Here is a 12,134-nt window from a genome sequence, read left to right as displayed (position 1 = left end):
CAAAACCATGTGTTTACAGCAACACCCATAGCGTGTTTCCCAGGGGGCCCTGCCTGGGTGGGAGGGAAGCCTGCTACAGATGAGAGCCAGATGTGATAGAGCGACACCCACCTCCCTCCTACTTTGACAACTCAGGTTTTCAGAAGGCTTTGTTTTTTCCTTCCTTTTTTTTGGTTAGGATGGTAGCCCTGACTACCCTAGAATCTCCTAGAATCTGCCTCTGCTTCCCGAGTGCCGGGATTAAAGGCATGCCCCCCCACCAACCTGGCTTCATTTTAAAATTTTTATTTAAAAGACCTCTCTTATGACAATTTAACCCTCTGTTCACTGTAGGCTGTTTTTCTTGGAATGGTCTTTTCATAATTCAGTATTTTTTTTTTTATAAAGAAGACTTTTTTTTTTCCTTCGGAGCTGAGGACCAAACCCAGGGCCTTGAGCTTGCTAGGCAAGTGCTCTTCCACTGAGCTAAATCCCCAACCCCAAGAAGACTATTTTTGAGAGTCAAATAGAAGAATTTAAAGGCCTCTTCCACAAGTATACATGCTTAGGCTGGTCTTGGCATCTCAGGAGGGTGAGGTAGGAAGGCGTTTGAGGAGAACCTCAGCTACGTAGTGAGTTCCAGGTCAGCCAGGACCACATAATGAGACCCTGTCTCTTCAATCAACGAAAATGTAAGTTCAGTTAGAATAGCTTTCGGAAGCACGGTCTTTTCCTTCCGCTCTGTGATGGTGTGTGTGTGTGTGTGTGTGTGTGTGTGTGTGTGTGTGTGTGTGTGTGTGTAAGTACGTATGCTGGAGACACAGGCTCAGAGGTGCTCTGTTACTGAGCCACACCCTCAGGTCCCTGCTGCTGTCTTTAAGGACACTGTCTCCTTAGATGAAAGGGAAGCTCTGTACAGTGTTCTAATAGAGAAGCTACTGATGCTCCAAAAGTTACAGCGAGTACTTACGTGCTTAGTCCACTTCGGGCAGAAGAACAGCTTGTCCTGTGGTCACTTTGCAAAGTTAATGTGTAATCTGAGAACATGATACATACATGATACATGAGTGGTCATCTGGAGTTTAGATGGGTGCAAACTTGGCTATGGTTTATGGTTCTTAACAAGAAGAGCAAAGGGATATTTATTACAAAACAGTATGCTAGTAATGAATTTTAGAATGGCTCCCATTTTTATTATGGGAATTAAGAAATGCACAAAAATAATCTAGGAAAGCCACAAATACCTATTGCCTAGGGCCAGAGTTCCCAACTATGGCCGCTGTTAGTTCATTCTCCACCCTCTCCTCAGTCATCCCATGGTTCAGTCCTTATCTCTAAATGTAAGTATTGAGTATTCTTTATATATATATATATATATATATATATATATATATATATGTTACACTACACACTGCCATTATAGAAACTAAAAATGTGGCAATTCCCTGGCGTCATCAAACATCCAGTGAGTAGGCTTATTATATGTTGAAGTAAAGTAAACTAAGAAAAAAAGGTTTTACTGGTTATGGAGGCTCATGCCTGTCCCAGTACTCTGGAGACTGAGACAGGAGGATTGCCACAAGACCCTGTTTCAAAAACAAAGAGATTTCAATATAGATTTAAGTACAGATATTAGAAGAGATCATTTTAAAAGGCAACAATGTATCCAAAGGGTAGACAGGTTCTGGGGAGTGACCTCAATGATGACTTTTACCTGTTCTGATCCAGATACAAAGGGATACGTGTAAGCCTCTGTTAACCCTTTCCTTCCCTTTCTCTTCCTTTCATCTGTTTTTGTTTGAGACCGAGTCTTGTTATATGGCTGTGTTGAGCCTGGAACTGGCCCCAAATTCACAGCAATTCTCCTGCCTCTGCTTCTGAGTGCTTGGGATTTTAAGCATGTCGAATGCCCTTACTTGTTTTTCTGTTTATTTGTTTTCCCATTGCAGAATGTATATATTCAAGATGTAATTTTTCTTTAATCAGAAGGAGGGCCCAAGTGCCACATGGAAAGGACCTAACAGGAGGCAAGTGCCGTGCCTGTCTGTGTGGCCATAGACTTGTCACCTGCATTAGAGAGGCATGAAGAACTGCAGGATTTTTAAGCCTAGAAGAGAATTGAAGCCCTGAGTCTTTTCTATTCAAGTCATTCCAGGCCTTTGAATCTTAGTTCTGGTTTCTTAAATCTTGGGGACTGTAGCTATTGTGAGTTGAAAGTAAAGAGGCATCAGAACCTTCTGAGCCAAACCCTTCTTTCCACAAAACAGAAACAAAGAAGGGAAGGCCTGTGTCTGGGACAGACATGCGGTGCTATTTATCTTGCTATCAGTTTGATTCTAGTGACTCTCAATATGTCCTGCATGTGGAGAGGGCCTTCTGTCCCCTAAACTGTTCTCTCTCCCCTGTAAGTCTGACAACCTCCTTCCACGAGACTACAGAGACCAGTACTCTTAGGAACTGGGGAAAGCTGGGGGGTCCTGTTGTAGCCTCAGTGTGTTGTGTGGAAGCAGTTTGGGGACCACTTCCTTCCTTTACCCATAAACCATCCATGGGTCTTTGGAATATCTGAAGGTAAGGGCACTCGCGTGGGATTACAGGCTTGGAAGATGTACCCACTTGAGCTGACGCCCCTCGGGACAGCCACCGTTGTGTGAACATTTCATATTGCTGTCATGCTTCCCTCCACATGATAAGAGTTCTTGTAGTTCTATAAATTGTCTGCCTACTAAATTTCATAGATATTATAAGAAAAAAAGAGGAGTAAGATGGCTCTGTGGGCACTTGCCACTAAGCCTGATGACCTGATTCAATCCCCAGAACCCACAGGGTAGAAGATGAGAACCAAGAATCTGATAGGTTGTCTTCTGACCATCACATAAACCATACCACATTGGCGTCCATACACATGCACAAGAACAGAGAATAATATGTATATACCTATATATATTTAATATATAAACATTATATATATTTAATATATATTAAAGCCAAGAAGATACTCTCATCAGAAAATGTTTTAAATGCTGGAATTGGTAGCCAGACAAATTGACTCACACTTATAATCATAGCACTTGAGAGGCCAAGGCAAAGAGGGCTGAGGCTAGCCTGTGCTAAAGTGTGAGACTTCAGCTCAAAACGCGAAGAGTCAGGATGGTGCCAAAGCCAGTAACCTCAGCACTGGGAGGGAGGGCTGATTAAAGGATCAGGGGTTTGAGGTTTGCTTGGCTATCAAGTTTGAGGCTATCCTGTGCTACGTGAGATCTTGCCCCAAAGAAACATAAGTATCATTCCATGTTGATTTCTTTTTCCTCCTTTCTTCTTTTTATTTGACACAGAGTCTTTTTGTGAAAAAGCTCTAGACCTGACTGAGCTCGAGCTCAGAGGTCTGCCTGCCTCTGCCTCCTAAGTGCTGGGATTAAAGGTGTGAGCCTTCCCGCCCGGCTTACAAGGGACATTTAAAAGCGGTACACATGTTAATTCGTATTTTCTTCACAAGTCTAATTATTGAATTAAGTAAGTGACATATATAAATGAAGGTATATCTTATCACATGACAGCTGATTTTGATCAGAGAACAGTATACTCCTTTTCTTCTTTCTTCCTTTCTTTGTCTGTGTGCCCTCGAGTGCGGGCCTATGCTATGTAACCCTCAAGATTCCGCTTGTCCTGGCTGGTGGGCCCAGCCCCGCACACTCACTGCCCATCGGGGACCAGCAGCCCTGCCTGGTCCCCTATTTTGTCGCACTGAGCACTCACTGCTCTGAGCCCAGGCTCCCCGTTAACATGGAAACACCAAGAATCCACTGTCCATTTGCCACAGCCCTCAGCAGTGGTGAGGACTGAATAAATGTTGAACTCATTCATGAATGGTTGTGTAGACGTTGGGTCTCTTGCCTTTACTCCTTCTCTTTTACTGAAAACGGGAACACACAAGGCATCGAGTGATTTTCTTTGTTGTTTGAGCATCTCCAAAGTTTATGTGAATTTCCTAGCAGCAGAAAGGGAGAGTGTCCTCATTACCTCGTCCACACCCTGATGAAGTCAAGATGCACAGATAACTGTCAGTCTACAACACTCTTTGTGTTTCTTGTCTTTCCCTTTCACGGGAACATACTGGGCAAGCATGGTTAAAACAAATCATTAAAATCTAGTATGCTTGTTTAGATTGGATCTAAGAAGCTGCCGAGTAGACTACCACACTTGTGATTCTAGTGCTTAAGAGGTCGGGGCAGGAGGATCAGCAGTTTGAGACCAGTCTCAGCTGCATAGGCCAGCCTGAACTATAAGAGATCCTGCCTCAAAAAAACTTTAAAAACAGAGTAGATCTGAAAAAAACCAACTGAGGCAGAAAGGGCTTCACAGTGTCGTTTCTGCTATTACAGGACATCTCAGTCCCATCTGCGGCACATCCTTTGTGTTACAAACAAAACCAACCAAAGCCTTGGGAACTCCACCCAGGGTTACTGTGTATTGCCCAGGCCATTGGTGTGAAAGCGTGTTTGGATGGCTGAGTCACTGGCCGCTTTTGTGTGCTTGCTTGCTCTCCGAGACAGCGTCTCACATAACCCACATAACTGACTTTGCAGTCAAGAATGACCTAGACCCAAGGTGGGTCATTGTTCTGTCTGGCTCCCCTGCCTCCAGCTCCCAAGTGCTGGGATCACATGTGCCTCCACCATGCCCTGCTTTTTTGCTTCTTGGGTTTTGTTGTTGTTTGGTTTGGTTGGCCTTGTTACTGGGTTTCTGGGTTTTGTCTTTAGATTTGTTTTCCTTTTTTATTTGTGTGTATGTGTTTGTGCCTGAGCATATGCCAGGCGTGTGCTGCAGAGGCCAGAAAGGGCACTGGGTCTTCTGGTGCGGGAATTACAGGCAGTTGTGAGCTGCCCAGTTTGGATGCTAGAAGTCGACCTCAGGTCCTCTGGAAGAGCAGCAAATATTTTAACAGCTTAGCCATCTCTCCAGCCCCTCCTCTTCAAGATTTTTTTTTTTTTTTATTGTCTATATTTAAGGTAGGCAGCCTAATAAGGGGTTTTGTTGTTTTGTTTTGAGACGCATTTTCACTATGCAGCTCTGGTTCACCTGGAATGCTCTATTTCAAACTCTGAGAGGTTCAAGTTTGAAGGCTTCAAACTCTTCTCTCTGCCAGTACCTGAGAAGAACTGGGATTGAAAGTGTAGGTGTATAAGATTAGATAGGGCAGAAATATTTTAACATAGCAATTAAAATCGTAGCAGCTGACAGAGGTTGGTGTGATAATCACAGAATTGTCTATTCCTCTGACTCCAAAACTGATTAGGCAACAGAATTACTTAGGTTGCAATAGGGCTCTGGTGTGGAACGAAGCACAAACATTACCCTCCCTCCACCCCATCTCCTCAAACAGAGCTGTCCCTTGGTATCTGTATAGCATTTGTTCTGGCCTCTGAGGATCCATGGTACAGACACTTGTTTGCATGCCATTTGTATACCCTTCATGTGCTTTTAGTCATCCGTAGGTCATTTAGAACACCCAAACTATTACAGTGCTGTGTGACACTCACTGTCAGCTCACACCACTCAGGGGGTGACAGCTAGGAAGACGTCCATGTGTGCAGTTGGTTGAACCGGTGTCTGTGTGTGCAACCCTCGTTTAGGGCTGCGTGTGCATAGGCCTTGTGATAGTGACTACTGTGGACAGATGAAGGGGGCAGAGTGGGTGGAGATGGGAAGGGGATTCTGAGGGCATTGTTTATCTTGCAACTGGAAATATTAGAGGAAGAACGTTTGGGCAGGAAATGGAAAAGTATGTTCCCAGGATTAAAAGCAGACCAGTGTGGCTTGACCGCAGTGAGTAACGAAGGAAGGACGGGCTTCCAGCAGCAGAGAGGCCTTGCAAACACCCATAGGACAATCCTGCGTTCTCCTGGGGCCTTTGAGTTCTGTGTGGAGAGGGGGCTGTAGAGCAGAAGAAGAAAGTGAGCCCTAAACCGCTCTCATGGTCAGTGGTTTCAAGCAGAGTGCTAACGTAATGGTGAGGGCAGAGGACGTTTCAGGAAGGCAGCAGGGAAGTGGGATGAAGGAGAGGAAGGGTACGTCCATGGAGTCCCCTGGGATGTGGTCGGGTGCACTGGCTGCTCTGTGTAACGGGGAGTGTGCTAAATCAGAGTGGTGCACACTCGAACACTAGATGTGAGTGATGTCAACTTGCCCAAGGCTGCGGAGCGGCCAGCAGCAAACCAAGCGATGAGCCAACCCTGAGCCTTTAGTTGGTGTCCGCCATGCTGTGCGAATCATTGTGCCTTGTTATCTCTGAGCTTTTCGCTAACGTAGACCCCTGGTCGAAATTCCTCTTGGTCCTTGAGGACTCACACTTGATAATTTAATACTGCACAGGCATGGTAAGTTGCTATGGTTTTCTGCCTCCTAGAATTCTAGATTACTCGAGCTGTCCGTAAATGGTGCCATTCCAGACAAAACACAGAGACCAGCTGGTAGGAGGAAGGTGTGCCTGGAAGAAAGCTGCTCTGTGGACGGTTTCTCTAAGCAGTCAGATGTCTTTCGGGATAGAGCCGTGCTCCTGCTGTCCACATGCCTACTAGTCTAGAGCAGACACAGGCACTGTCCTTTTTCCCGAAGTCATAGGTCACTGTGTGCCAGCAGAAGGGAAGGCGCTGAGGTAATAATGTTGATGTAGGTCCCCCGGCTGTCAGGGCTCTAGGGATACATCTTAAAGAAGTGTTTGAAGTGCTTCTATCTGTCAGTTTTAACTAAGCTAATTTTAAAACATCGCTCTTTGTACTCTGCCTTTCCCATGAACCTCTGTGAGTCTAATGCATACAATATGTGGGAGGAAGCCTGTCAGCCTCAGCCCCCACCCCCCCGAATCTGAGGAGTACATTTTAGAAGTGCATGATTGCACCTGCAAAGATTTGTCATTTCATAACGTGGGACCTGAGACGATTTTGACACATTTTCTAGGAAAGTGTTTCAGGAGGAGGTGACAGGCAGTGCCACTCCGTCCTCCGTTGCCCCGTGTTCTTGCACCTCAGACTGTGCAGGGAGGACTGTTCCTCATTACCAGGGAATGTGAGTCATCCCCCGATTTCTGTGATTGGGATTCCAAAGCATTGCTGTGTCCGATGCTTATTAAATCCAAGTGTCAGCGCAGCCTTTCAGACTGTAGGGGAGCACTCTGTTACAGCTGCTGACCTGGTTCTAGTTACCACATGGAGACGCTGGCCAGAGCAGAGGTCCCCTCAGAGGGCCTAGAAGTCCATGTGCATGGCTATTAGCAACTGTTCTAGATTTGGAGGTTTCCTGGTTCACTTCGTGGACTCCAACCACACATTTCAACTCAGTGTTTGTATCTTCACTGCAACCTGTAGACTTCAAGGGGAAATGTCCCAGTGCCCCAGCAAGCTGCTGCCAAGAGTGCCAGCGTTGCAGGGTACCTCTTTGCAGATTCAGTCAGCCCAGCAGGCCGCCCAGGATCTAGCAAAACATGATCCATTTCCAGCTTGATCCAAACAAAACAAATAAAACATTCACCAGAGAGGGAGGAAACTATAAATGTTGCCAGAAAATTAGTATGCTGTTTTTCCTCCTTCTAGAGTGTTTCACAGCCAATGGTGCAGATTATAGGGGAACACAGAGCTGGACAGCACTGCAAGGTGGCAAGCCATGTCTGTTCTGGAACGAGACTTTCCAGCATCCATACAACACACTGAAATACCCCAACGGGGAAGGAGGTCTGGGTGAGCATAACTATTGCAGGTAAGATGGGGCTATAATGCTTCAAGATGACCTCTGGTCTCCTCTTCCAGTTCCTTCCAGCCCTTCTCACAGCTGGAATGCTTTCTTATCTCCTATTGGCCAACTCAGAGAACCATATCATTGTTTTCAAAGTGAACTAATCAGAGCCGGAGAGATGGCTCAGCGGTTAAGAGCACTTCGCACTCTTCCAGAGGTCCCAGGTTCAGTTTCCAGCTCCGCCATGGGAACTCAGAACAGTCCCGAAACCATTCTGGGGGGTTCAGGCACCTTCTGACTTCTGCAGGCACCACACGTGGTACACAGAGAAACATACAGTGAAACATGCACAAAAATAAAAGTAAACAAAAGTGAATCCGTGTCTTTCTCCTTCTCTTCTTCTCTCCTTTCTCTCCAACTCAGTTTATACTAGCATTCGCAGCAGTATCTTGTCTGGCCACTCTCTTGTCTCTTTGGGAGGGTTTTCTCAGGTGGTCCTCCCACCAGTGGGCATTTCATGGGCATCAAAGCTGTTGCTGTTGATACTCAGACCATCTAGGACCCAAACCTTCCTCAGCCATGTTACTTAGGCTGTACCGGAACTCCCGGATTCAAGGAACTCTACTTTTAAGCATATCGAGCAGCTGGACTACAGACATGACCACTGTTTGGCTCCAACGAAAGCCCTAACCTAACTCTGTGGTCTTCAGATGTAGATTTATGATTTTCTGTGGGAGGTGAGCCACAGCTTTGATCAGGTTCGCTGGTTTCTGAGATTAAAGACAAGTTGAGAATCACTGGCGGCCAGCAAGATGACCTGTGGTTTACAGTTGGCACCGCAAGAACCCAAGCAAATTCTGGGCTGTCCTGAAAACCCACCTGTCACTCGAGTGCTCGAAGGCAAAGATAGAATCCAGGGGCTGGCTACCTAGCTAGCCATGTTGGCTAGCCTGAGTTCAGTGAGAGACACTGTCTTAGTCAATCCTGTGGAGATTGATGGAGAAAGCCTCCATAGTCAACCTTACACCCTCACACATACATAGACACACATTTGAACACATATACATATATGCATTCACATGCACGCCTGTGCGCACACTCTCAGACAAAAGCAGGCAGAAAGATAAAAATAGAATTACAAGTCTGTATAAGCCAAAGCAAAATTTCTAAGCACTCACTTTTGATTATACCTTTCAGCTACTTACACCCAAGAAGTGATAACATGACTCAGGGTTTAGCAATGTGGTGAATTTAATCATTCTTAGGACAGGTGTGCATCTGCCTCTTGGGCCATTAGGACAAGGAAGAATGATTCCAGAGCCCTCCTTCAAGTTCCACACGACGACTCTGGTTTGTTGGTACATGAGCGTCTAACCATGGGGCACTGTTGACCCAGCTGAGCCAACATATCTATGTCTGCATTGTGTGGACCACTCAGTCTCCCTCCCGCCCTCCCCATGCCCATGCTAACACACTAGGCCTTTGTGGCTGTCTACACATTACCAGGCTTATAGACCATGCCGGTTTGTCTGTCCTTCCCTTCAGCTCTTTATGTCTCTCCTCATCAACTGACTGACTGTCCACCGCGTTCGCTGCTGCTGTGGTTTTTCATTTGTTGGTGTAAAGACACTAAAAGTTTGTCCCAAGTCAGGCATGGTTGTGTGCATACTGTGATCTCAGCACTTGAGAGTCCAAAGGCATCCTTGGCTACATAGTGAGTTCCAGGCCCATTGGGCTATGTAACTCCCACCTCGAAACCTAAACCAGAGCCCAGCAAAAGCTTTCTGTAGTGCTGGATGGTCCTGCTGCCCATCGCTCCCAGAACCCCGCCTGGCAAAGCTCTGAAGTATTATGTGTGCCATCTTGTCACTCTGCTGTCATTCGTATTTTTTAAAGATGAGTTTTATTATTTTAAATCATGTGTATGGGAGGGTCTGTATACAAGCGCAAGATGCCACAGCGGCCGGAGGTGTCAGATTCCCCATAATTGGAGTTACAGGTAGCTGTGAGCCACCCAGTGGGATTCTGGGAACTAGACTCCAGGTCCACCAGAAGAGCAGCATATGCTTGACCCTTGAGCATCTCTCTAGCCCCTGCCCTCTGTAGTTCATTGTTAGGCTTACTTATGCTCATTAACCAACTCTTCACTTACTTCTAAAGTTTCGCATATTAATATTTTGTATAAATAAAAACGTATAAGCTGCTGAGGTGGCTTAGAGGGCAAAGGTGCTTGCTGCAAAGCCCGATGACCTAAGCTCATACCCTGAACCCGGATGGCAGAAAGAGGGTCAACTCCTCAAGCTCTCTGTGCCGTGGCACATGCTCCCTATGTGAGTGTGCATATATTTGCATACAGAGAAGTAAGTGAATGTTTAAAACAGGCTAGGGAGATGGCTTGGTGAAGTGCTCACTCAGAGACCCCAGTTTGACCCATAGATCCCACATTTAGACCCCATACAAGCTCTGCATGGTTTTGTGCTTGTACTCCCCACACTGGGGAGGCAGAGTCAGGCAGATGCCGTGGGCATCCGGCCCACCACTAGGGAAGTTTCAGGCCTGTGATGGAAACCCTGTTTCAAAATAAAAAAGGCGAATTGCACCTAAGGAATGGTACCCAAATTTGACCTCTGGTCTCTAAAGGCACACTCATGCACAAGTATATACGTGAACATGCACATACACCCGGGAACATGGACTCACAAGAACATGGGTGTGCACACACGTGTATGCACACATGCATGAGCACACACAGGCATGAACATGCACATACACTCACTCTCAGTTACTCTGTTTCTGCTCTATTACCCTCCTCTAGTTTTTCCATTCCTAAGAATGGCTGGCTTGGAAAGGGCGCTTAGAGAAAGGAGTAGGATCTTTGGTATTGCCCACTGGGATTGTCTTTATTTTCCTATGTGGCCACTTGTGGTCTCTAAGATGTTTTGTTTTGCTTTGCTGTGTGATGCGGAGGAAATGTCTGCTGCTGTGCTGCCCCTGACTTGTCTCTGAAAGGTTTACTCGTTACCCTCTAAACATTCTCAGATCTCAGGAGAGCCCTTTCTAAGTTTGCCTTTAAGGTAAATCTTAAATTTCCAATGACAGCAAAACAATTGTTTTCTACTAGATGCATGCCCTTGTCTGCTCCACTCAGAGGCTTGCAGGAGTGCATCCGTAGCACTCAGAGGGCTGTACCTGAGGGCTGGGAGCGCCTTCTCCCAGCATCTTCCCCTTTAACTCCTTGGGCTACAGCCCTCTGATTTGATGGAATGTACCAGACCTGAATTACCAGTTTATACTTCAAAAGAGAGAGGCGAGCCTGTTGATGCTATCACCTCAGAGTCCAGGCCTCTTGCTCTAGTGCTGTGGAGAAGGAAGAATAGGTTTGCCTGCTCTTTATTAAGCTATTCGGATGCTTTTAGAATGGCTTTGACATTGATAATAAACACTTGTTGTCTAGGGGTTTTATCCAATACGACATCAAAGCTGAACTCAGAACAGAGGGAGGAAGATGACGGTGACATACTGTTTAAAGAAGGGCTTTGTACAAGCCCTGCCACTTTGATTTCTCAGCTGACATCTGACACCATGTTTGTCTTGTACAACTTTTCAGATCCATCACATCTGAGATGTCTACATGCTATCGAGTGATGGGAACAGGCTTCTCCTGGCCGCGCCTAAAGTATCTGCATTAGACAGAGAGGTAGAGCCAGGAAGAGCAGAGTTGTCCCTCGCACCTGCCTTAGGGCACAAAAAGAAAAGGCTCCTTTGTGCAGGGAGAGGCTTATCTCCTAGGTCACACAATGGGCTTGTCTGCTCAGGCCCAGGAGCTGCGGCAAAGCTGGTGTTGGGAGGGGGTGTCCCTATGCCCATTTCCTGCCTAACTGGAGTGTCAGGTTTCCAGTATTCTAGGTCTGAATAAAGGGGGCTTGGGAAGGGGTGAAGAGAGGCAGGCTTTTCTCTCTGTACAGCCCCTGTCGCTTGCCGAGCTGATTCACCAGCCTCACTCTTTACTACCTGTGATGTCTCTGAACCAGAACCTTGAAGGTCATTTACTCCACACTGTTCTCACTGGGGAATGTGGAAGTAAAGCTTTAAAAAGCATGATTGTTATGGCTAAAAGTTCCTGTCTGACCGAGCAGCCTCTGTGGGCTCTCTGTGGTGACCATTTCTGTCCTGAGTCAGCCAGCATAGGCTGAGTAGGCTTGCCTGCCGAGTTTATGTCATGTAAATTTATTTAGCTGCTTGGAAACTATACTTGGGATATTCACTGTTGAAAGAGGAAGAAAATAAAACTATAAAAGAACCCCTCCCCCCAAAAGCCCTAAAATTGCCCATAGTCTTATCACCTAGAAATAAACTTTTTTAAGATTTGAGATTAAGCCGGATGTGGCGGCATATACTTTAATCTGGGCACTCAGGCGTAAAAAAAT

At 46.1% G+C, this 12,134-nt stretch overlaps 1 protein-coding gene across 4 annotated transcripts in view; it reads left to right on the top strand.

Annotated features, from left to right (window-relative positions):
* Kremen1 (kringle containing transmembrane protein 1) overlaps positions 1–12,134 on the top strand; it is a 65,116-nt gene that overhangs the window by 12,405 nt on the left and 40,577 nt on the right. For all 4 annotated transcript variants that reach the window (NM_001433772.1, NM_053649.2, XM_087582120.1 and 1 more), the window contains 1 exon segment: positions 7,569–7,731. In NM_001433772.1, coding sequence (NP_001420701.1) covers positions 7,569–7,731 — 163 coding nt within the window.

Source organism: Rattus norvegicus, chromosome 14 (assembly GCF_021556685.1).
Source record: "Rattus norvegicus strain SHRSP/BbbUtx chromosome 14, alternate assembly SHRSP_T2T, whole genome shotgun sequence".
Classification (NCBI taxonomy): domain Eukaryota; kingdom Metazoa; phylum Chordata; class Mammalia; order Rodentia; family Muridae; genus Rattus; species Rattus norvegicus.
Note: the sequence above shows the minus strand (reverse complement) of the source record. Positions and strands in the feature narration are given on the sequence as shown.